Source organism: Pocillopora verrucosa, chromosome 7, assembly GCF_036669915.1.
Source record: "Pocillopora verrucosa isolate sample1 chromosome 7, ASM3666991v2, whole genome shotgun sequence".
NCBI lineage: Eukaryota > Metazoa > Cnidaria > Anthozoa > Scleractinia > Pocilloporidae > Pocillopora > Pocillopora verrucosa.
Genome location: NC_089318.1, coordinates 21,424,776 through 21,450,666, shown reverse-complemented (window position 1 = coordinate 21,450,666; position 25,891 = coordinate 21,424,776). Strand labels below are relative to the sequence as shown.

General features: G+C 38.0%; 2 protein-coding genes and 2 pseudogenes across 2 annotated transcripts; all 4 read right to left on the bottom strand.

Moving 5' to 3' along the window:
* Nucleotides 1-2,429: 2,429 nt before the first annotated feature.
* LOC131781461 (uncharacterized) lies at nt 2,430-6,133 on the bottom strand (annotated as a pseudogene).
* Nucleotides 6,134-9,152: 3,019 nt separating this feature from the next.
* Nucleotides 9,153-12,975, bottom strand: LOC131781462 (uncharacterized). The gene is made up of 6 exons (XM_066170284.1): nt 12,875-12,975; nt 10,879-11,174; nt 10,601-10,715; nt 10,466-10,502; nt 10,115-10,241; nt 9,153-9,671 (listed from the first exon to the last, which is right to left on the bottom strand). The coding sequence occupies exons 1-6, from the start codon at nt 12,930-12,932 to the stop codon at nt 9,153-9,155; spliced, it is 1,152 nt and encodes a 383-aa protein (XP_066026381.1). The 5' UTR covers nt 12,933-12,975.
* A 3,118-nt stretch (nt 12,976-16,093) lies between these two features.
* Nucleotides 16,094-21,295, bottom strand: LOC131781453 (uncharacterized). The gene is made up of 6 exons (XM_066169972.1): nt 21,208-21,295; nt 17,962-18,257; nt 17,685-17,799; nt 17,547-17,583; nt 17,196-17,322; nt 16,094-16,671 (listed from the first exon to the last, which is right to left on the bottom strand). The coding sequence occupies exons 2-6, from the start codon at nt 18,133-18,135 to the stop codon at nt 16,153-16,155; spliced, it is 972 nt and encodes a 323-aa protein (XP_066026069.1). The 5' UTR covers nt 18,136-18,257; nt 21,208-21,295; the 3' UTR covers nt 16,094-16,152.
* A 1,671-nt stretch (nt 21,296-22,966) lies between these two features.
* Nucleotides 22,967-25,499, bottom strand: LOC136282598 (uncharacterized; annotated as a pseudogene).
* Nucleotides 25,500-25,891: the final 392 nt, after the last annotated feature.

Here is a 25,891-nt window from a genome sequence, read left to right as displayed (position 1 = left end):
ACATTAGAGTCGAAGCTTGGATGGCACAGGTTATTTCTTACAGTGGAATCGACGAGGGGAATTCGAACACTAGTTGTAGTGTTTTAAGTGTTTGAGAAGTGAGAATTGCATTCGGCAAAGAAAATATACCAAAGTAATCTTAGATTTACGATTCTACAGACAAAATCCTCGCCAAAATTGAAGAGTGACCAATGAAAATGACAAGAATAAGAATCTCACACTATTACAGTTGAAAAACTCTCTTTAATCTACTTTCCGTTCAAACTTTCGAATCGTTATGATTCCAACCATTACCTTTTAAACGAGCGAGCTCTCTATTCCTGACTATTTTTATTTCGTTTTGTTCTCAACTAAAATGCATCCAATTGCTCTGATATGTTTATCTCCATTATCTGTTCCGGAGCGAGAAGCCTCGTTTCCACGAGTGTTGGAGTCATCGAATTCCCCTCACCCTCATTGGGTTTGGTAGTAATGCCGATTTTTGCTTTGGAGTAAGGAGACTCGTCACATATAACATTGTACAATTCCTTGTTACAGTTATGAATAACCTTTAGTAGAAGATCATGACACTTAATCGATAGAAAATCGATTCCGCAAAGTACCTTGTTACTGTTAATCTCCTTGACTGGCCTCCATCCTCCATGTCCGCATTCAAATCCCCCATGTGACAAAGAACAGAGGTTGGCTCTGAGCCCCAAAGGATGAAGACAAGTTTACTCACGTTTGATCTGTTTAAGTGCAGCTGGAGAAAGAACAGAGGTCCTTTTCTCTTTTGATCAGAGGAATTCATATCATTGTTTATTTTTTTTTCAGAGGGCATGGTAACGAATCCTGCAATCTGATTGGTTCTTTACCCGGTCAGTATTTTCCTATCTCTGCCCACGGGCCACGGTAACGCTTTCGTGAGTCGCCTAGTACATCCCTTCATTCGTTGCCATTTTTCATAAATAGATCTCGTTTTACCGGCTGGGCAGTATTTTTAAGTATTTTCAAGTCCGTTCAATTTGGATATTTGTACCGTAAGCTGCCAAACAGAAACTTAAGGAATTCAATAAGAGAAGGCCGTATTAAATCCCCATGTGTCTCGTTGGAGTGTATCATCCGAATTGAGTTTTTGTGGAGGAAAGACCAGATTTACACACGCCATTGCAGTAAACAAACGAGCAAATTCTCACAACTTCGAAATAAAAAGCTCGAATTTACTTACAATTACTTTCCTCGCCGTTTACTTAATGAACAGGGATAAATCTTCGTACATGAATTAATCGTTGATGAGAGTGAATAATAATTTCCGTAAGATCATTAACCGTTTTTGAAGAAAACATTGTGGTGGCAGTCGTTGCCGAGCTAGTTTCGTTGTTTTTCAAAAGTGTGCATGCGCTTTTTTTTTCTTTTCTTACGCGCTCTCTAATTGACAAATGTCAGATTGTGACAGATACTTGTAAAAATAATTTTTCAAAGTTTGTTAGGAAGCCTTTTAAATCACCTTCATCATTACGCAAATGAAAATGTTTCGGTGAAGCATCTCTCTTTAATTTGCATCACCTCAATTTTACGTATGATAAAATTATTGCACTAAATGAGTTTCAACGAGCAAGGAGTTAATGCCACTTACTTGTTTGCATCATAAACCTCCCTGCATGATTTTACAGCTTAAAGGTAGAAACTGATGTTAGAGATAAATTGTACTGTTAAAAATGGAGAAGAAATGAAGAAGGTAGAGCTATCTGTAACTCAAAGCAGACTGTTGTCGCAGGATTGGAAAGCTTTTGTTGAAAGCGTAAAATCGATTTGAAAATTAAGTTTCTCTCAATTTTCCCTCTGATTCTTGGAAAAAACTGAATCTAGTTTAATTTTTTTTTTTACTTAAAACGGGATCTAAAAGGGAATAAAACTGTAAGGTCCCATGGTAGATTACGGTATCCCAGATTTTTTCTGGGTGAATTCCGAATTATCGAGTCTGAATTCGAGCTCAAGTTAGATTTTCATCATAAGAGAATATTAGTGTCGTTTGTCTCACGATGTGGTCACTTCGAATGTGGATGGCGACGTTGTCTGCTTCAGGCCATGAGGTGCATTATGCTGTGTGGCATATGCTGTTGGAAAATTCAACAAGGAAGGAAGTCGTGTCATGCAGATATTTTTACAAGACACACGGACGGTCAAAATTCACGATAGACTTCAATATTATCGAGTTTTTCCTCGAAATCGGTGCCGTTGTCAAGTTGAAAAGTGCTCTTCCTTCAAAAAATGTGCGAAAGACGTTCCTGTCTAACGAGACAACCGAAAAAATGCTCGAGTGAATTGAAGAGTCATTGATGTGAACAAAAAAATAACCTTATCTTTTACGATTTTTGAATAAACGTTTTTATTTATTACTGAATCGTTCTGAATCTAATCTTAACATTTCAATAAATTTTCCGTGTTTTTCTTTGGTTTCAGTAAACCAAAATGTAACCCCTGGCTTTAATGTGTTTATCTCCATTATCCGTGAAACCAAAAGCCTCGTTTCCACATGTGTTACTGTCATCAGATTTCCCTCCTGCACCAAACCCAATTCTGGAGTTGCAAGAGAGGCAATTATCCTGGTTGTTAGTAGCGATGCCGATTCTCGCTTTGGAGAATTGAGACTTGCCACACAGAACGTTAAACCCTTCCTTGTTACAGTGAGACTGCAGGGAGGCCTCTGAGCCAATGAGTGTCTTCCACGAGTCACGACCCAACGAGGTGTTTCGGTATTTTCCGTCAGCGATCAGTGAGTAAAGAGAGCTGGCCTTCATATTGATTACAATGAATCTGATCTGTTCACCGATCTTCATACCGAGACAGATCTTGGAGAAGGATGTGTCCCAGTAAGTAGGCAACTTGGTCTCTTGTGAGTCGAATCCAGTCTCCCCTCCAGCAGTGTTGTATTCCGTTTTATTACTCCAGTAACCAGAATCATAGTGAAAGGTTCTCTGGGAGAATAATTTATAATATGATATAAATTAATTACTGGTTTTCTAACTATCCACCGTGTTATTCTGCTCGTTTTTAGACAATTTGAGACGATTCCTCCCTCCCAACCCATTTGAGATATAGTATCTGTCCACTTAGTCAAAGAGATGTCAGCCGGAGACATTAAAAGAGAGCGGAAGTCGCCCTCGTTGTTAATAAGTCAGTCAGCACATGTGGAAAAATATGTCTCAAGTGGTCGATAATGGCACGCAATCGATAAAAAATCGATTCTGCATGGTACCTTGTTGCCGTTAATTTTCATGACTGGCGTCCATCCTCCATCTCCGCATCCAAAATCTCCCATGTGACAGAACTGTAGTTGGCTGTGAGCTCAGATGAAGAGAAACCAATTTACTCACGTTTGATCTGTTAATATACAAGTGGAGTAGATACATAAGTATTTGACTCTCTTATGATGCCAAGCTTTATCATTTGTACTTATTAAACTTCCTGACTGATGTGTCGCCGAACTCTGTTTTTAAGATCCAACGTGGCTGTAGCAAACTGGCCACCTCTGCATCTCCAGTGTCACAGAAGATAAGATTTTAGAAAAGATCTGTTAAAAAGAGCAAGCAGTGAAAGCCTCTTACTTGTTTGCCTCACATATTTCCTTGCATGATTTTACAGCTGAAAGATACAGTGTGATGTTAGAGCCGCATGTATTCTATTGTTAAAAAAGTACGGAAGAGGGAGACAGTGGGATATTTCAAACATATTCGTGAATTACCTTTTTCGCAAAATTCTCCAAAGAAACTTTCTTTACAAAGACAGTCAATAGTGTTGGAGCTGAAATTCGGGATGCAGGTTCCTCCGTTTTGACACGGCGATGAAGAACAAGGAGACTGAAAGAGAGGAAATGACTGTTGAGACCACCCAGTGAATGCTTGAACAGTACTTTCGATAGCTGTGAATAAGCATACCTAGTCGAGGGCGAGTACTTTTGGATGTATTCACTTGTTAATGCCTTGCGTTAGAATTATAACACAATGGTTAAAGTTTTCTTACCCGCACAATGAAAAAATGATGCGAACTCGTGTTTTTGTGGTATTTCCCAGCGTTTCTGTTTTTATCAGAAGACAGTAATTCGCACCAAAGTTTTCCGTCTGTTCCATGAGAGGTGGCCATGTTTAAAGAGAGGCACAAATTATTTCGGAGGCACGCCAGGGCGCAATGAAACATGTCGAATATCGCCAACTTTCTGATCTGAGTAACGTCCAAATAATGGAACTCCTCTTCAAGAAAAAGGCTTTGTTCAGCTGCTCGGTCAGAGGTGCCCCGATCTTGGTCAGCACATTTTATTCCTGGATCGAGGAGAATAAAATGGATGTTAACCAAATTGCTATTGCAATACTTAAACTGAGACAAGAACTCTCTGCATGTCTCTCCCTGGTGGAGTAAGGCTTTTTGCAGCATTTGACATATGATAAATGTGTTTAATCGTAACGCTATGCCCTTTTCTGTCTCCGAGAACGGAGTCAGAAAAGGCAGCAATCTCCGGCAGCAATCTCCGGCAGCAATCTCCAATGCAATCGTTTTTTGATTCTCAAATACATAAAACTCCACATTCGAATCGACCACATCGTGAGGCAAACGATTACAATTCTCTTTTGAAATTGTTATTTAACACGATGACAACCACAACCCATGTTATAATATAAAAGTGAAGATATGATCCGCTCAGGTGAGCTCCATGTGATGAAAGAAATTGCCAAAAAGAAGCCTGAGAAAAATTCGGGTTTCCACGCCTTTCAAAAGTTGACATGTTTTATATAATTGTGTCGATTCTCACAGCTCGATTTGAAATTGGGCCAAAAGTTCTTCTAACACATTTTACTTCCTAATATAAATGTATTTCCACAGCCCCAATAGATATTTGTATGTATAATTTTGTGAAAACTGGAACTCTAAGTTTGAATTAAGTTAGAGACAAATTCTTCTACAAAGGCGATGATGAAATATCTCAAATCATCTCTTTTTTTAAAAAAGGTAACAAAACAACAACAAAAAAACTTAAACTCATAATTATTACAACTTGAAGTTAATAAATTGGCCAAGTCGCTATTGTTTGTTTTTACCAGGAAACTCTTTGAAAACTTTGAAAGGTTTTATCAATATACTACGAAAAACTCAGATAAATACAACAAATCGACAGAACCTTTCTTATTTGACTTACAGCAATTTCAGACACTTCGAATATAAAGGGCTTTTAGTTTGTTTTGACTTAGTAGCAGATTTGTCACTTGTTTCCATCGGAAAATACGGCTTGAAAGCACTTAGTTGGAACCATGATAATTGCTACAAGGAGTGCATGTGGCTAAAACCGGCTTTGTGTAGTTTCTAAATGTTGAGAGCTTGAGAAAGCGACTGTAAATTAGCTGAAAGGGAGAAGAGTTATCTTGAAATATGGTAGGTTTTAAATTATCGGCGAGGATTTAAAAAATCGGGGGTAAACTTTTATTTTTTCAGCCATATTAGAAAAAAGCTTTAATTTCATTTCGCCACTTCAGCTGCCCGCACCAGCTCAGCAAAAAAAAGGATAGAAATTCTCGATAAGGTTGTTGAAATACTTTAGTTTCTAATGACTGTAAATATATGGAAATCATGTGCATCATGTGCACTGCGGTAGAAGAAACGAATATAAGTGATCTTCGCAGTTATGAACACTACTGATCTGGTATTTGAAATAAGGCCTGAAAGTTTATTTGGATTCAACATAATGACCAGCTCCCAGTTGGCATGTTAGCTCAGTTGGTAGAGCGTTGCACCGGTATCACAGAGTTCATGGGTTTAAATCCCGTGCGGGCCTGATTTTTTTTCAGGCCTTATTTCAACTACTAGTTTAGTAGTTAGTTTCAGCAAAAAAATAATAATAATGTAAAAAATCATTAACTTCTTTGTCTAATAAACAAGTTTACCTCTAGGACTTGAAAAACGTCTGGTATTCTTGGAAAAATTCTGAAGCTAATAACTCAGCAGGTTTAGCCACTATTACTAAAAAAACTAGAATATTATATAGGGAATAAAGACAATCTAACCTGAGTACGATTTGGCTGCAAGAGATGTCAGGAAGAGCAAATGGAAAATTGCGGACATGATGGCTTCTGCGCGATCGAATGATCCGCAGTCATCTGCTAGGAGTGAGTCTGACACTGTAAAGTTAAGTGAGTTTTTAGTTTTGTTTGTGATAAAGGATTTTTCCTGTGTGTCATACGTGAGGTAATTTATATGATAGTGGGCTGCTCGTGTCTTGATCCAATGGCTTGGTACAGTTGGTAAGTGTCTCCAAACGATATTGTCCTAATTTCGAGTTTTTTTGTTTGTTTAAATAAAAAATCTGTCAGCAAGCAGAGTAAGATAAGTGCGACCTTTAATTTGCAAACTTAAGAAAGATTGCTTCATTAACTTGCTCGTGTGATCCGGGAGAACACAAATATACATAAAATCGCCCTTGATTTTGGAGTCTCAGAGACGAATTGCATTAGAGCAAATTAACATATTATCCAATTTTTCACAAGTCAAATATTGGCAATAACTTTGCGTTTTCCAAATTTTGGCCGCGGTCGCATCAAACCAAAATCCCTTAACCAAAAGTCCACTGATTGATCCATATGTCAATTGCAAACCCATCTTGCTCTAGAAGAAATTGAAAAAAGTCTCGCGCGAATTGCTACACAAGAACGGATCCTTTTTTTCCTCCTGACCTTTATGCGTTGTGGTTGACGCTTGCGTTACTTTTGATGGCTTCGATACTTGCGATGGGAAGAGAATTTCTCGTTGAAGCTATGTGTTCTCCAAATTGCTGTCAGTATAACCGTACTCAGGGTACGAATCACAGACATTTGAGTAAAAGTGGAGCTCAGATGCGTTTCCCTCAAAAGAAAAAAGGGTCAGATGAACGCAGAAAATCCTGCCATCGCACGCCAGATACAAGCGGACCAAAGCATTTTTTTCCTAAAGAAATTTTATCCAGAGATATCTTGCATAACATGACAGCTTAGCGGTTAAAAAAGAAGATTGTTTGTTTTGCAAAAATTTGGAAACCTCTGAGGCAGGACGTCGGGTCCTTTGAAGATTGGCGAAAATTTTGCAACCACGTTATACGGTCGTCAGAAGCCTCAATCGTTTGTGCTGCAGGCTGCATTTAAAAGTCTTGATTAGGGAAAAATTGTCAAAGACGAAATTTCACAAATACACGTTCTATAAAAATTGTGAAAAAAGTTAAGATAAAAATTAATTTCACTGAGATTTTCCTTGACATCGGTGCCGTTGACAAGTTTTATTTTCTAATGTACCAGCGGACGATTTGAGTCTCCCTGTCTCGCAATATTCACATATCAAGCCTTTTTTTAAAGGCACATTCAAAAGTGGTATCTGTTCAGCTACCACCGTTGTGGCACGGAAAGGGAATATTAATTTTACTTTACCGCAGAACTTTTAAATTTATCATGGGGAAAACTTTTCTTCATAATAAGGCCCGATAAGAAAGTTTTATGAAAGTTTCGAGTGCAATATGGTGTTGGTTAGCACAAGTAAAATTTTTTAAAGATAACATAATTGCATCAGCCTGTAGGGCGAGTGCAATTTGAGGTCTTTAAAAAAATTTACAAGTGCTTATGTACACCAAATTCCAGTAGAAATCATGTTATTAAATATTAATAATTTACACGTAAAAGCATCACAGAAGGTCAAAACAGATGGAATTTTGACAGTGCGCTCTATTAGTAACTTGCTAACCTAACAAGCCCCTCCTGAATAGAAACGTACTGCGAGCTCTTATTTCTCGAAATTCCTCAGGAAATCTATATTTATGGGAAGACAGTTACTCACACACACTTCCCAGTTTACAGACCATCAGAAAGTGTCTTTCAAGCATGAATATACGCATTCTTAGTCGTCGAAAACCACGAACGTTCCACTTTTAGGCGCAGTGAGATATTAATATTCATCTATTATTAAAAGACTTTGTTTGAAAGTCTAGGATGAAAAGGTGAACTTATGTTCCAAAACAGGCGCTTCTGCAAAGAAGCAAATATGCGTTATATTAAAAGAAATTAGAAAAACACTTTTTTTAGTGTTGTCCAAATTTTCAGGGGCACCTGTCTTTCGACGTCGGCTTGAAAACAACATGGGAGACTCCTTTGTGTGTTTCTTCAGCTGTTGTTCCGTATCTGCAGCCATTTTAGACATTCTACTTTTCTTTCAGAGTTCTAGCTTTTAAGTCAAAATGAAAGAAACAATTGACTTTTTTTCACAAGGTATAGTGATCTCAATATTGGCAACTCTTAAGGCTTCTTAAACTTTGATTTATGTCTCGGGTAATTATCGTTTAAACTGGCCATTTAAGATAATTTAGAACCGCGACACCTTTCTCTCGTTTGAAACTTTTAGGAAATTTGTCACTTTTTTATTTCATGATGTCAGTTGCAAAAGGCCATTCAAGGAAGTTTTAATGAGGATATCAAGAGATAACCGGAGATGAAAAATGGTGTATAATTGCGTCCTTTCTGCTGACAACTAACCCGTAATTTTATCAGAATCTCCTCATAAAGCATAACTACAAGTTCTTTATGGTAAAAAAGATTGGGTTTTGTCATCGTAGTAAATAATCTTTTCATCATAAGACACTATAATATTATGGTTTGTATCACGATATGGTCACTTCGGATGTGGATGGCGACGTTCGACTGCATACTGTTAGTCTTCTTTAGGTGATGAGGTCGATTGAGTACGCGTCACCTATATGCTGTTGTGCAGTATGTCGTGTGGCATATGCTGTTGGAAAATTCAATAGGGACGGAAGTCGTGTCATGCAGATATCTTTACAAGACATACAAATGGTGAAGATTCATGATAGACATCTACATTATCGAGTTTTTCCTCGAAATCGGTGCCGTTGTCAAGTTTTATTTTCAAATGTATCGGAGAACGATTTGAATCTTCGCTGACAAGTGCTCTTCCTTCAAAAAATGTGCGGAAGACGTTCCAGCCTTACGAGACAACCGAAAAAAGGCTCGAGTAAATTGAAGAGTCACTGATGTGTAGAACAAAAAAAACTCATCTTTTAAGATTTTTGAATAAACCTTTTTATTGATTACTGAATCGTTCTGAATGTAATCTTAACAACTTAATGAACTTTCAGTGCTTTTCCTTTGGTTTCAGTAAACCAAAATGTAACCCATGGCTTTAATGTGTTTATCTCCATTATCCGGTTCACGAGTAGCCTCGTTTCCACAGGTGTTATAGCGATCATATTGTCCTCCTGTACCAAATCCAATCCTGGAGTCGCAAGAGAAGCAGTCATCCTGGTTGTTAGAAGTGATGCCGATTCTTGCTTTGGAGTTATCAGACCCACTACAGATCATATTGAACCCTTCCGTGTTACAGTAAACCTGCAACGAGGCCTCTGAGCCAATAAGCTTCTTCCACGTGTCACGACCCAATGAGGTGCTTCGCTTTTTCCCGTCAGCGATCAGTGAGTAAAGAGAGTTAGCCGTCATGTTAATTACAATGAACCTGATCTGTCCGCCGATCTTCATGCTGAGACAGATCTTTGAGAAGGATGTGTCCCAGAAAGTAGGCAACTTGGTCTCTTGTGAATCGAATCCAGTCTCCCCTCCAGCAATGTTGTATTCAATTTTATTACTCCAGTAACCAGAATCGTAGTGAAAGGTACTCTGGGAGAATAGTTTATAATATGATAAAAAGTTTTTACTGGTTTTTTGTTTTTTCCTCGTATTATCCTTAAGACAGATTGTGACGATCATAAATTTAGCTGTTTGTCTTCGCTAGGATTTACTTGGCAATGAGGGGAAGCTAATGATCATGAAATATGTATGACTTGGTGAAATGACGTGTGGCATTATTTCGTCATCAATATTCATGCGCAGTCAATTGGAGCCAATTTAGGTAACGGTCATTATTTATCTCTTGGGCTCTTTTGTGCTATAGTAATCCCCTTTCATTGGCAGTCAAATTTATTTGGTCCTCCCCTTTATACTCCGTTAGTGACAACTCATCCCCCAAAAATCATACGACCCAATCGTTCACGTTGTCGATGAATACCTCCCAGTGAAAGATCATGACATTTAATCGATAGAAGATCGATTCCACATGGTACCTTGTTGCCGTTAATCTTCATAACTGGCGTCCATCCTCCATCTCCGCATCCAAAATCTCCCATGTGGCAAAGAACTGTCGTTGGCTGTGAGCCCAGATGAAGAGTAACCAGTTTACTCACGTTTGATCTGTTAATATACAAGAGGAGTAGATACATAAGTAATTGACTCTCTTATGATGCCAATCTTTATCATTTGTACTTATTAAACTTCCTGACTGATATGTTGCCAAACTCCGTTCTTAAGATCCAACGTGGTTTTCACCAGCTGGCCACCTCTGCGTCTCCAGTGTCACAGAAGATAAGATTTTAGAAACGACCTGTTTAAAAGAGCAAGTAGTGAAAGCCTCTTACTTGTTTGCATCATATATTTCCTTGCATGATTTTACAGCTGAAAGATACAGTGTGATGTTAGAGCCGCATGTATTCTATTGTTAAAAAAGTAAGGAAGAGGGAGAGTGGGATATTTCAAACATATTCGTGAATTACCTTTTTCGCAAAATTCTCCAACGAAACTTTCTTTACAAAGACAGTTAATAGTGTTGGAGCTGAAATTCGGGATGCAGGTTCCTCCGTTTTGACACGGCGATGAAGAACAAGGAGACTGAAAGAGAGGAAATGACTGTTGAGACCACCCAGTGAATGCTTGAACAGTACTTTCAATAGCTGTGAATAAGCATACCTCGTCGAGAGCGAGTACTTTTGGATGTATTCACTTGTAAATGCCTTGCGTTAGAATTATAACACAATGGTTAAAGTGTTCTTACCCGCAGAATGAAAAAATGATGCGAACTCGTGTTTTTGTGGTAGTTCCCAGCGTTTCTGTTTTTATCAGAAGACAGTAATTCGCACCAAAGTTTTCCGTCTGTTCCATGAGAGGTGGCCATGTTTAAAGAGAGGCACAAATTATTTCGGAGGCACGCCAGGGCGCAATGAAACATGTCGAATATCGCCAACTTTCTGATCTGAGTAACGTCCAGATAATGGAACTCCTCTTCAAGAAAATAGCTTTGTTCAGCTGCTCGGTCAGAAGGGCCCCAATCTTGGTCAGCACTTTTTATTCCTGGATCGAGGAGAATAAAATGGATGTTAACCAAATTGCTATTGCAATACTTAAACTGAGACAAGAACTCTCTGCATGTCTCTCCCTGGTGGAGTAAGGCTTCTTGCAGCATTTGACATCTGATAAATGTGTTCAATTGTAACGCTATGTCCTTTTCTGTCTCCGAGAACGGAGACAGAAGAGGCAGCAATCTCCGACGCGATCGTTTTCTGATTCTCAAATAAATAAAACTCCACATCCGAATCGACCACATCGTGAGGCAAACGATTACAATTCTCTTTTGAAATTGTTATTTAACACGATGACAACCACAACCCATGTTATAATGTAAAAGTGAAGATATGATCCGCTCAGGTGAGCTGCATGTGATGAAAGAAATTGTTAAAAAGAAGCCTGAGAAAAATTCGGGTTATCTAATTGTGTGAATTCTCAAAGGTCGATTTAAAATTGGGCCAAAAGTTCTTTTGAAACATTTTACTTCCTAATATAAATGTATTTCCACAGCCCCAATAGATATTTGTATGTATAATTTTGTGAAAACTGGAACTCTAAGTTTGAATGAAGTTGGAGACAAATTCTTCTTCAAAGGCGATGATGAAATATCTGGAATCATCTCTATTTTAAAAAAAAAGGTAACAAAACAACAAAAAAAAAACTTAAAGCTCATAATTATTACAACTTCAAGTTAATAAATTGGCCAAGTCGCCATTGTTTGTTTTTACCAGGAAACTCTTTGAAAACTTTGAAAGGTTTTACCAATATACTACGAAAAACTCAGATAAATACAACAAATCGACAGAACCTTTCTTATTTGACTTACAGCAATTTCAGACACTTCGATTATGAAAAAAGGGCTTTTAGTTTGTTTTGACTTAGTAGCAGATTTGTCACTTGTTTCCCTCGGAAAATACGGCTTGAAAGCACTTAGTTGGAACCATGATAATTGCTACAAGGAGTGCATGTGGCTAAAACCGGTTTTGTTTAGTTTCTTAATGTTGAGAGCTTGAGAAAGCGACTGTAAATTAACTGAAAGGGAGAAGAGTTATTCTGAAATATCGTAGGTTTTGAATTATCGGCGAGGATGTAAAAAATCGGGGGTAACCTTGTCTTTTTTTTTCAGCCATATTAGAAAAAAGCTTTAGTTTCATTTCCGCCACTTCAGCTGCCCGCACCAGTTCAGCAAAAAAAGGGATAGAAATTCTCGATAAGGTTGTTGAAATACTTTAGTTTCTAATGACTGTAAATATATGGAAATCATATATGTACACTGCGGAAGAAGAAATGAATATAAGCGATCTTCGCAGTTATGAACACTACTGAACTAGTATTTGAAATAAGGCCTGAAGGTTTATTTGGATCCAACATAATGACCAGCTCCCAGTTGGCTTGTAAGCTCAGTTGGTAGAGCGCTGCACCGGTATCACAGAGGTCATGGGTTTAAATCCCGTGCGGGCCTGATTTTTTTCAGGCCTTATTTCAACTACTAGTTTAGTAGTTAGTTTCAGCAAGAAAATAATAATAATATAAAAAATCATTAACTTCTCCTTTGTCTAAGAAACAAGTTTACCCCCAGGACTTGTGCCTCAATTTATAAAATGTCTGGTATTCTTGGAAAAAATTCTGAAGCTAATAACTCAACAGGTTTAGCCACTATTGCCAAAAAAACTAGAATATTATAAAGGGAATAAAGACAATCTAACCTGAGAAAGATTTGGCTGCAAGAGATGTCAGGAGGAGCAAATGGAAAATTGCGGACATGATGGCTTCTGCGCGATCGAATGATCCGCGGTCATCTGCTAGGAGTGAGTCTGACACTGTAAAGTTAAGTGAGTTTTTAGTTCTGTTTGTGATGAAAGATTTTTCCTGTGTGTCATACGTGAGGTAATTTATATGATATTGGGCTGCTCGTGTCTTGATCCAATAGCTTGGTACACTTGGTAAGTGTCTCCAAACGCTATTGTCCTAATTTCGAGGTTTTTTGTTTGTTTAAATAAAAAATCTGTCAGCTAGCAGAGTAAGATAAGTGCGACCTTTAATTTGCAAACTTAAGAAAGATTGCTTCATTAACTTGCTCGTGTGATCCAGGAGATCACAAATATACATAAAATCGCCCTTGATTTTGGAGTCTCAGAGACGAATTTCTTTAGAGCGAATTAACATATTATCCAATTTTTCGCAAGTCAAATATTGGCAATAATTTCGCGTTTTCCTAATTTTGGCCGCGGTAGCCTCAAACTAAAATCCCTTGACCAAAAGTCCACTGATTGATCCATATGTCAATCACAAACCCATCTTGCTCTAGAAGAAATTGAAAAAAGTCTCGCGCGAATTGCTACACAAGAACAGATCCTTTTTTCCTCCTGACCTTTATGCGTTGTGGTTGACGCTTGCGTTACTTTTTGATGGCTTCGATACTTGCGATGGGAGGAGAATTTCTCGTTGAAACTATTTGTTCTCCAAATTGCTGCCAATAGAACCGTACTCAGGGTACGAATCACAGACATTTAGTGAAAGTGGAAATCAGATGCGTTTCCCTCAAAAGAAAAAGGGTCAGATGAAAGAAGAAAATCCTGCCATCGCACGCCAAATACAAGCGGACTAAAGTATTTTTTTCCTAAAGAAATTTTATCCAGAGATATCTTGCATAACATGACAGCTTAGCGGTTAAAAAAGAAGATTGTTTGGTTTGCTAAAATTTGGAAACTTCTGAGGCAGGACGTCGGCTCCTTTGAAGATTGGCGAAAATTTTGCAACCACGTTATACGGTCGTCAGAAGCCTCAATCGTTTGTGCTGTAGGCTGCATTTAAAAGTCTCGATCAGGAAAAAATTGCCAAAGACGAAATTTCACAAATACACGTTCTATAAAAATTGTGAAAAAAGTTAAGATAATTAATTTCACTGAGATTTTCCTTGACATCGGTGCCGTTGACAAGTTTTTTTTTCCTATGTATCAGCGGACGATTTGTGTCTCCCTGTCTCGCAATATTCAGATATCATGCCTTTTCTTACAGGCACATTCAAACGTGGTATCTGTACAGCTATCACCGTTGTGGCACGGAAAGGGAAATTATTAGATAGCGATCCGACGTTTCCGCAGAACTTTTAAATTTATCATGGGGAAAACTTTTCTTCATAATAACGCCCGTTAAGAAAGTTTTATGAAAGTTTCCAGTGCAATATGGTGTTGGTTAGCACGAGTAAAATTTTTTTAAAGATAACATAATTGCATCAGCCCGTAGGGCGAATGCAATTTGAAGTCTTTGAAAAATTTTCAAGTGCTTATGTACATCAAATTCCAGTAGAAGTCATGTTATTAAATATTAATAAATTTACACGTAAAAGCATCACACAAGGTCAAAACAGATGAAATTTTGACAGCGCGCTCTATTTGTAATTTGCACTCGTGTTGCAAGTTTGCATTCGTGTTACATGAAAAATGCACTAGTTTTTAGCCAATCAGAAGCGCGTAATTATTTCATGTATGCTAGAAATGGCATAATTACAGTGTGTGTTGTAAAAAGTCAAGTCAGTTTCAGTAACCTAACAAGCCCCACCTGAATAGAAACGTACTGCGAGATCTTATTTTCTCGAAATTCCTCAGGAAATCTATACTTATGGGAAGATAGTTACTCACACCCGCTTTACCCAGTTTACAGATCAACAGAAAGTTTCTCTAAAGCATGAATATACGCATTCGTAGTCGTTGAAAACCACAAACGTTCCACTTTTAGGCGCAGTGAGATATTAATATTCATCTATTATTAAAAGACTTTGTTTGAAAGTCTGGGATGAAAAGGTGAACTTGTGTTCCAAAACAGGCGCTTCTGCAAAGAAGCGAACATGTGTTACATTAAAATAAACTGGAAAAATTTTTTTTAATGAGGATATCAAGAGATAACCGGAGATGAAAAATGGTGTGTAATTGCTTCCTTTCTGCTGACAGCTAACCCGTAATTTTATCAAAATCTCCTCTGAATAAGGTGCTTTTGAATCCCACGATTTAACATGTACATTCATTATTCAAATTCGCGGATCGTAAAAGAGATTATCCATTTAAACGACTGTGCAGGCGAGTGCATCATTTTTTGCGTTTGGCAGGGCGTGAACTGAAAACATTCCATTGGTATTCCAGGTCGCATAATTGGGTGTTGTTGTTGTTTCTTTTTTCCAGTCAGTTCTCTACAAACGAGTTCTTTTAATACATCAGATAATCAGCGACCTTAGATATGAGAGTCTCAATGGGGTGAGGGATCTCTTAGGCAAAAGGAAAGAAAAAAAAAATTGGCCAAGAAAATCAATCCATTAATATATCAAAGAACCTGTCGTATCCAGATTGTAACCGTGCCGGAAATGGGTCGATCCCAAGATTGATTAAGTCGTCTTAATAGTAATACCATTTGTTTGTTAAGAGGGCCCACCGTATACGGTTGTCAGAGCCTACATTCATCAGTTCTATAAAGCACAACTATAAGTTCTTTATGGTAAAAAAGATTGGGGTTTTTCATCGTAGTAAATAACCTTTTTATTATAAGAGAGTAATATTATGGTTTGTCTCACGATGTGGTCACTTTGGATGTGAATGGCGACGTTCGACTGCATACTGTTAGGCTTCTTTTAGCCATGAGGTTGATTGAGTACGCGTCACCTATAAGCTGCTGTGCATTATGCTATGTGGCATATGCTTTTGGAAAATTCAATAAGGACGGAAGTCGTGTCATGCAGATATCCTTACAAGATAAACAGGTGGTGAAAAATTTCATGATAGACTTCTACACAAGAAAGGGGCCAGACAACAAACGATATAACTAAATTTACATACAGCACGTAACAAAGGAGCGTAATTAACAAAATACCGAAGAGGGAAAAAAAGAGTACACGATGACAAGTAAATGAGAAAACCGAAGCAAATCTTCTTACTGAATCGTTCTGAATCTAATCTTAACATTTGAATGAGCTTTCCGTGTTTTTCTTTTGGTTTCAATAAACCAAAATGTAACCCATGGCTTTAATGTGTTTATCGCCATTATCCGGTTCACGAGTAGCCTCGTTTCCACAGGTGTTATAGGGATCATATTGTCCTCCTGTACCAAATCCAATCCTGGAGTCGCAAGAGAGGCAGTTATCCTGGTCGTTAGTGGCGGTGCCGATTCTTGCTTTGGAAAAATCAGACCCACCACAGATAACATTGAACCCTTCTGTGTTACAGTAACGCTGCAATGAGGCCTCTGAGCCAATAAGCTTCTTCCACGTGTCACGACCCAATGAGGTGTTTCGGTATTTCTCGTCAGCGATTAATGAGTAAAGAGAGCTGGCCTTCATATTGATTACAATGAATCTGATCTGTCCGCCGATCTTCATGCTGAGACAGATCTTGGAGAAGGATGTGTCCCAGTAAGTAGGCAGCTTGGTCTCTTGTGAGTCGAATCCAGTCTCCCCTCCAGCAGTGTTGTATTCAATTTTATTACTCCAGTAACCAGAATCATAGTGAAAGGTACTCTGGGAGAATAGTTTATAATATGATTAAAATTTATTACCGGTTTTTTATTTATCCGTCGTATTATCTGGCTCGTTTTAAGACAGTTTGTGACGATCATAAATTTCTCTTCCCAAATTAGCTGTTTGTTTTCGCTAGGATTTACTTTGCAATGAAGGGAAGCGAATGATCATGAAATATATATGACTTGGTGAAATGACGTGTGGCATTATTTCGTCATCAATATTCATGCAGAGTTAATTGGAGCCAATTTAGGTAGCGGTCATTATTTATCACCAGGGAGGGACTGGAGGATTTTTTTCGTGTCATAATCATATATTTTACCCTCCCTCTCTTGGGTTCTTTTGTATTATAATAATCCCCTCTCATTGGAAGTCAAATTTATATAGTCTCCACCCCCTTATACTCCGTTAGTAACAACTCATCCCCCAAAAATCCTACGACCCAATCGTTTACGTTGTCGATGAATACCTCCTTGTGAAAGATCATGATACTTAATCGATATAGGATCGATACCACATGGTACCTTGTTGCCGTTAATCTTCATGACTGGTGTCCATCCTCCATCTCCGCATCCAAAATCTCCCATGTGACAAAGAACTGTCGTTGGCTGTGAGCCCAGATGAAGAGAAACCAGTCTACTCACGTTTGATCTGTTGATTTACAAGAGGAGTATATACATAAGTAATTGACTCTCTTATGATGCCAATCTTTATCATTTATACTTATTAAACTTCCTGACTGACACGTCTCTGAACTCTGTTCTTAAGATCCAACGTGGTTTTAACCAGCTGGCCACCTCTGCGTCTCCAGTGTGACAGAAAATAGGATTTTAGAAAAGATCTGTTCAAATGACCAAACAGTGAAAGCCTCTTACTTGTTTGCTTCGTACACTTCCTTGCATGATTTTACAGCTGAAAGATAGAGTGTGATGTCAGAGCCAGATGTATTCTACTGTTAAAAAAAGTATGGAAGAGAGAGACAGTAAGATATTTAAAAAATATTCATGAATTACCTTTCTCGCAAAATTCTCCCAAGAAACTTTCTTTACAAAGACAATCAAAAGTGTTGGAGTTAAAATTCGGGATGCAGGTTCTTCCGTTTTGACACGGCGATGAAGAACATGGAGACTGAAAGAGAGGAAATGACTGTTAAGACCACGCAGGGAATACTTGAACAGTACTTGCGATAGCTGTGAATAAGCATACCTTGTCGAGAACAAGTACGTTTAAATACTTTCTCTTGCAAATGCCTTGTGCTAGAGTTTAACACAATGGTTAAAGTGTTCTTACCCGCAGAATGGAAAAATGATGCGAACTCGTGTTTTTGTGATAGTTCTCAGCGTTTCTGTTCTTATCGGAGGACAGTAATTCGCACCAAAGCTTTCCTTCTGTTCCACGAGAAGAGGCCATGTTTAAAGAGAGGCACAAATTATTTCGAAGGCACGCCAGAGTGCAATGAAACATGTCAAATATCGTGAACTTTCTGATCTGAGTAACGTCCAGATAATGGAACTCCTCTTTAAGAAAATAGCTTTGTTCAGCTGCCTGGTCAGAAGGGCCCCAATCTTGTTCAGCACTTTTCAGTCCTGGATTGAGGAGAATAAAATGGATTTTAACCAAATTGCTATTACAATGCTTAAACTAAGACAAGAACTCTCTGCATGTCTCTCCCTGGTGGGGTAAGGCTTCTTGCTGCATTTGACATTTGACGAATGTTTCGATTGTAACGCTCTGCCCTTTTCTGTCTCCGAGAACGGAGACAGAAAAGGCACCAATCTCCGATGCAATCGTTTTCTGATTCTCAAATAAATAAAACTCCACATCCGAATCGATCACATCGTGAGGCAAACGATTATAATTCTTTTTTGAAATTATTATTTACCACGATGACAAACCACAACCTATTTTATGATATAAAAGTGAAGATATGGTCCGCTAAGTTGAGCTGCATGTGATGAAAGAAACTGCTAAAAAGAAGCCAGAGAAAAATCCGGATCTCGACGCCTTTCAAAAGATGACTTATTTATATAATTGTGTCGATTCTCAAAGCTCGATTTGAAATTGGGCCAAAAAAAAATTAAACATCTTACTTCCTAATATAAACGTATTTCCACTGCCCCAATAGATATTTGTATGTATAATTTTATGAAAACTGGAACTCTTTGTTTGAAATAAGTTGGAGACACATTCTTCTTCAAAGGTGATGATGAAATATCTTAAATCATCTCTATTTTCAAAAAAGCTAAGAAAACAAAAAAAAAAATAAAACTTAAAGCAAATAATTGATACAACTTCAAGTTGATAAATTATCATTTATAGCTCATTAAGCCAATCCGCATAACGGCCAAGAAGCCATTGTTTATTTTTACCAGGAAACTCTTTGAAGACTTTGAAACGTTTTAACAATGTGCTACGACAAAAACTCAGGTAAATACGACAAATCGACAGACCCTTTCTTTGATGACTTACAGCAATTTCAGACACGTCGAATATAAAAAAAGGTTTTTAGTTTATTGTGACTGAATGGCAGATTTGACAGTTTTTCAGCCAAATTAAAAAGAGCATTAATTTCCCTTTTTTCCACTTTAGCTGCCCACACTAATTCAGCATTAAAAGGGATACAAAGTCTCGATAAGGTTGTTAAAACACTTAAGTTCCTTTTACTCAAGTGCGCCGGATGTAGTAGAGATCATGAGTAGGGATCACTTCGGCTCATTTGAACTTTAAAAGCAACACAATTGTGCTGTCTCCATCTCATAATTTATCCACTGATTAAAATATTTTTTTAGGCTATCTTTTCGTTCCTTTTTCCTTTCAGCTCCTTTCCTTCTTCCTGCCAGTTTCGGTAAGGCGAAGATAATAATCATAAAAAAATTCATGAAATTTGCTTAAGAAACACGTTTACCCTCTGGACTTGTGCCCCAACTTATAAAATGTCTGGTTTTCTTGGTTAATTCTGAAGCTAATAACTCAAAAGGTTTAGCCAAAATTGCCGGAAAAAACTAGAACATCATAGAGGGAATGAAGACAATCTAACCTGAAAAATATTTGGCTGCAAGAGATGTTAGGAAGAGCAAGTGGAAAATTGTGGACATAATGGCTTCTGCGTGCGAGCGAACGATCGGCGGTCATCCGCTGGGAGTGAGTTTGACTTTGTTAAGTGAAGTGAGTTTTGAGTTCTGCTTGTAATAAAGGATTTTCCTTGTGTCACCTTTCATACGTGAGGTAATTTATATGATACTGGGCCGCTCGTGTTTTAATCCAATAGCTTGGTATAGTTGGTAAGTGTCACTTAAGGATACTGTCCTAACTTTGGAGCTGTTTTGTTTGTTTAAATTAAAAAATCTGTCAGCAAGCAGAGTAAAATAGGTGCGACCTTCAATTTGCAAACTTGAGAAAGATTGCTGCCAGTATAACCGTACCCAGGGTACGAATCACAGGCATTTAGTAAAAGTGGAGCTCAGATTCGTTTCCCTCAAAAGAAAAAGGGTCAGATGAAAGAAGAAAATCCTGCACTCGCACGCCAAATACAAGCGGACTAAAGTATTTTTTTCCCAAAGAAATTTTATCCAGAGATTTCTTGCATAACATGACAACTTAGCGGTTAAGGAAACAAAATTGTTTGTTTTTCCAAAATTTGGAAACCTCTGAGGCAGGACATTGGGTCCTTTGAAGATTGGCGAAAATTTTGCAACCACGTTATACGGTCGTCAGAAGCCTCAATCGTTGTGCTGCAGGCTGCATTTAAAAGCCTTGATCAGGGAAAAATTACCAAAGACGAAATTTCACAAATACGCATTCCATAAAAATTGTGAAAAAAGTTAAGAAAAAAGTTAATTTCACCGAGATTTTCTTTGACATCGGTGCCGTTGACAAGTTTTGTTTTCTAATGTATCAGCGGACGATTTGAGTCTCCCTGTCTCGCAATATTCACATATCAAGCCTTTTTTTACAGACACCTTCAAAAGTGTTATCTTTATAGGTTTTCACACAGCTACCACCGTTATGGCACGGAAAGGGAAATTATTAGATGGCGATCCACTTTACCGCAGAAATTTTAAATTTATCATGGGGAAAACTTTTCTTCATAATAAGGCCCGATAAGAAAATTTTATGAAAGTTTCGAGTGCAATATGTTGTTGGTGAGCACGAGAAATATTTTTTAAAGATAACAAAGTTGCGTAGGGTGAGTGCAATTTGAAGTCTTTCAAAAATTTTCAAGTGCTTATTTACACCAAATTCCAATAGAAGTCACGTATTATATATTAATAATTTACACGTTAAAGCATCACAGAAGGTCAAAACAGATGAAATTTTGACAGCGCGCTATTTGTAATTTGCACTCGTGTTGCAAGTTTGCATTCGTGTTACATGAAAAATGCACTAGTTTTTAGCCAATCAGAAGCGCGTAATTATTTTATGTATACTAGAAATGGCAGAATTACAGTGTGTGCTGTAAAAATTCAAGTCAGTGTCAGTAACCTAACAAACCCCACCTAAATAGAAACGTATACTTATGGGAAGACAGTTACTCACAAACACTTCCCAGTTTACAGACCAACAGAAAGTGTCTTTCAAGCATGAATATACGCATTCGTGGTCGTCGAAAACCACGAACGTTCCACTTTTAGGCGCAGTGAGATATTAATATTCATCTATTATTAAAAGACTCTGTTTGAAAGTCTGGGATGAAAAGGTGAACTTGTGTTGCAAAATAGGCGCTTCTGCAAAGAAGCAAATATGTGTTACATTAAAAGAAATTGGAAAAACATTTTTTTTAGTGTTGTCCAAATTTTCAGGGTCACCTCTCTTTTGAAGCCGGCTTCAAAACATCATTGCAGACTCCTCTTTGTGTTTCTTCAGCTATTGTTTCGTATCTGCAGCCATTTAAGACATTCTACTTTTCTCTCGGAGTTCTCGCTTTAAGTCTAAATGAAAGAAACAATTGACTTTTTTTTTCACAAGGTATAGTGATCTCAATATTGGCAACTCTCAAGGCTTCTTAAACTTTGATTTATGTCTTGGGTAATTACCGTTTAAACTGGCCACTTAAGATAATTTAGAACCGCGACTCCTTTCTCTCCTTTGAAACTTTTAGGGAAATTTGTCACTATTTCATCTCAAGATGTCAGTTGCAAAAGGCCACTCAAGGAAGTTTTTATACCAATATCAAAAGATAACCGGAGATGAAAAATGGTGTGTAATTGCTTCCTTTTTGCTGACAGCTAACCCGTAATTTTAGCAACATCTCCACTGAATAAGGAGCTTTCAGTCCCACGATTTAACATGTACATTCATTATTCAAATTCGCGGATCATAAAAGAGATTATTCATTTAAACGACTGTGCAGGCGGGTGCATCATTTTTTGCGTTTGGTAGGGCGTGAACTGAAAACATTCCATTGGTATTCCAGGTCACATAATTGGGTGTTGTTGTTGTTGTTTTTCCCAGTCAGTTCTCTACAGACGAGTTCTTTTAATACATCAGATAATCAGCGACCTTAAATATGAGCGTTTCAATGGGGTCGAGGTCGATCGAGTGGTGCCTTAGACAAAAGAAAAGGGAAAAAACATGAACAAGAAAATCAATCCGTTAATATATCAGAGGACCTGTCGTATCCAGATTGTAACCGTGCCGGAAATGGGTCGATCCCAAGATTGATTAAATCATCTTGATAGTAATAGCATTTGTTTGTTAAGAGGGCCCACCATATACGGTTGTCAGAGCCTACATTCATCAGTACTACAAAGCACAACTATTAGTTCTTTGTGGTAAAAAAGATTGGGGTTTTTCAACGTAGTAAATAACCTTTTCATTATAAGAGACTAATATTATTGTTTGTCTCACGATGTGGTCACTTTGGATGTGAATGGCAAAGTTCGACTGCATACTGTTAGCCTTCTTTAGGCCATGAGGTTGATTGAGTACGCGTTACCTATAAGCTGTTGTGCATTATGCTGTGTGGCATATGCTTTTGTAAAATTCAATAAGGACGGAAGTCGTGTCATGCAGATATCCTAACAAGACATACAGATAGTGAAAAATTTCATGATAGACTTCTACATAAGAAAGGGGCGAGACAACAAACTAGATAACTAAATTTACCTACAGCACGTAACAAAGGAGTGTAATTAACAAAATACCGAAGAGCAAAAAAAAAGTACACGATGACAAGTAGGTGAGAAAACGGAAACAAAGGGAAAAATTTGCCCCAACCAAACCTTTTATTTCTTACTGAATCGTTCTGAACGTAATCTCAACATCTGAATGAACTTTCCGTGTTTTTCTTTTGGTTTCAATAAACCAAAATGTAACCCATGGCTTTAATGTATTTATCTCCATTATCCGGTTCACGAGTAGCCTCATTTCCACAGGTGTTATAGGGATCATATCGTCCTCCTGTACCAAATCCAATCCTGGAGTCGCAAGAGAGGCAGTCATCCTGGTTGTTAGTAGAGGTGCCGATCCTTGCTTTGGAGTTACCGGACCCACCACCCATAATATTGAACCCTTCTGTGTTACAGTAAACCTGCAACGAGGCCTCTGAGCCAATAAGCTTCTTCCACGTGGCACGACCCAATGAAGTGCTTCGGTTTTTCCCGTCAGCGATCAATGAATAAAGAGAGCTGGCCTTCATGTTGATTACAATGAACCTGATCTGTTCGCCGATCTTCATGCTGAGACAGATCTTGGAGAAGGATATGTTCCAGTAAGTAGGTAACTTGGTCTCTTGTGAGTCGAATCCAGTCTCCCCTCCGGCGGTGTTGTATTCAATTTTATTACTCCAGTAACCAGAATCGTAGTGAAAGGTACTCTGGGAGAATAGTTTATAATATGATTAAAATTTATTACTGGTTTTTTTATTTATCCGTCGTATTATCCGGCTCGTTTTAAGACAGTTTATGACGATCATAAATTTCTCTTCCCAAATTAGCTGTTTGTTTTCGTCAGGATCTACCTTGCAATGAAGGGAAAATAATGATCATGAAATATGTATGACTTGGTAAAATAACGTTTGGCATTATTTCGTCATCAATATTCATGCAGAGTTAATTGGAGCCAATTTAGGTAGCGGTCATTTTTTATCACCAGGGAGGGACTGGAGGATTTTTTTCGTGTCACAATCATATATTTTACCCCCCTCTCTTGGGTTCTTTTGTATTATAATGATCCCCTCTTATTGGCAGTCAGATTTATATAGTTCCCACCCCCTTATACCCCGTTAGTGACAACTCATCTACCAAAAATCGTACGACCCAATCGTTTGCGTCGTCGATGAATACCTCTTAGTGAAAGATCATGATACTTAATCGATAGAAGATCGATTCCACATGGTACCTTATTGCCGTTAATCTTCTGACTGGCGTCCATCCTCCATCTCCGCATCCAAAATCTCCCATGTGACAAAGAACTGTCGTTGGCTGTGAGCCCAGATGAAGAGAAACCAGTTTACTCACGTTTGGTCTGTTAATATACAAGAGGAGTAGATACATAAGTAATTGACTCTCTTATGGTGTCAATCTTTGTCATTTGTACTTATTAAACTTCCTGACTGATACGTCGCCGAGCTCCGTTCTTAAGTTCCTATGTGGTTTTAACCAGCTGGCCACCTCTGCGTCTCCATTGTCACAGAAGATACGATTTTAGAAAAGATCGGTTCAATGAGTAAGCTGTGAAAACCTCTTACTTGTTTGCTTCGTACACTTCCTTGCATGATTTTACTGCTGAAAGATAGAGTGTGATGTCAGAACCGGATGTATTCTACTGTTAAGAAAAGTATGGAGGAGAGAGACAGTAAGATAAAAATATTCATGAATTACCTTTCTCGCAAAATTCTCCCAAGAAACTTTCTTTACAAAGACAATCAAAAGTGTTGGAGTTAAAATTCGGGATGCAGGTTCCTCCATTTTGACACGGCGATGAAGAACATGGAGACTGAAAGAGAGGAAATGACTGTTAAGACCACGCAGTGAATACTTGAACAGAAGTTGCGATAGCTGTGAATAAGCATACCTCGTCGAGAACAAGTACGTTTAAATACTTTCCCTTGCAAATGCCTTGTGTTAGAGTTTTAACACAATGGTTAAAGTGTTCTTACCCGCAGAATGGAAAAATGATGCGAACTCGTGTTTTTGTGGTAGTTCTCAGCGTTTCTGTTCTTATCGGAGGACAGTAATTCGCACCAAAGCTTTCCTTCTGTCCCACGAGAAGAGGCCATGTTTAATGAGAGGCACAAATTATTTCGGAGGCACGCTAGGGCGCAATGAAACATGTCGAATATCGTGAACTTTCTGATCTGAGTAACATCCAGATAATGGAACTCCTCTTTAAGAAAATAGCTTTGTTCAGCTGCTTGGTCAGAAGGGCCCCAATCTTGTTCAGCACTTTTCAGTCCTGGATTGAGGAGAATAAAATGGATTTTAACCAAATTGCTATTACAATACTTAAACTGAGACAAGAACTCTCTGTATGTCTCTCCCTAGTGGAGTAAAGCTTCTTGCAGCATTTGACATTTGATAAATGTATTCGATTGTAAAGCCTTGCCCCTTTCTGTCTCCGAGAACGGAGACGGAAAAGGCAACAATCTCCGATGCAATCGTTTTCTGATTCTTAAATAAATTAAACTCCACATCCGAATCAATCACATCGTGAGGCAAACGATTATAATTCTTTTTTGAAGTTATTATTTACCACAATGACAAACCACAACCTATTTTATGATATAAAGGTGAAGATGTGATCCGCTCAGGTGAGCTGCATGTGATGAAAGAAATTGCTAGAGAAGCCTGAGAAAAATTCGGGTCTCGACGCCTTTCAAAAGATGACATATTCATATAATTGTGTCGATTCTCAAAGCTCGATTTTAAATTGGGCCAAAAGTTCTTCTGAAACATCCTACTTTCTAATATAAACGTATTTCCACTGCCCCAATAGATAATTGTATGTATAATTTTATGAAAACTGGAACTCTATCTTTGAATTAAGTTGGAGACAAATTCTTCTTCAAAGGCGATGATGAAATATCTTAATCATCTCTATTTTTTAAAGGTAACAAAACACAAAAAAAAGACTTAAAGCAAATAATTGGTAGAACTTCAAGTTGATAAATTATCATTTATAGCTTATTCAGCCAAAGCGCATAATGGCCAAGAAGCCATTGTTTGTTTTTACCAGGAAACTCTTTGAAGACTTTGAAAGGTTTTAATAATGTGCTGCGACA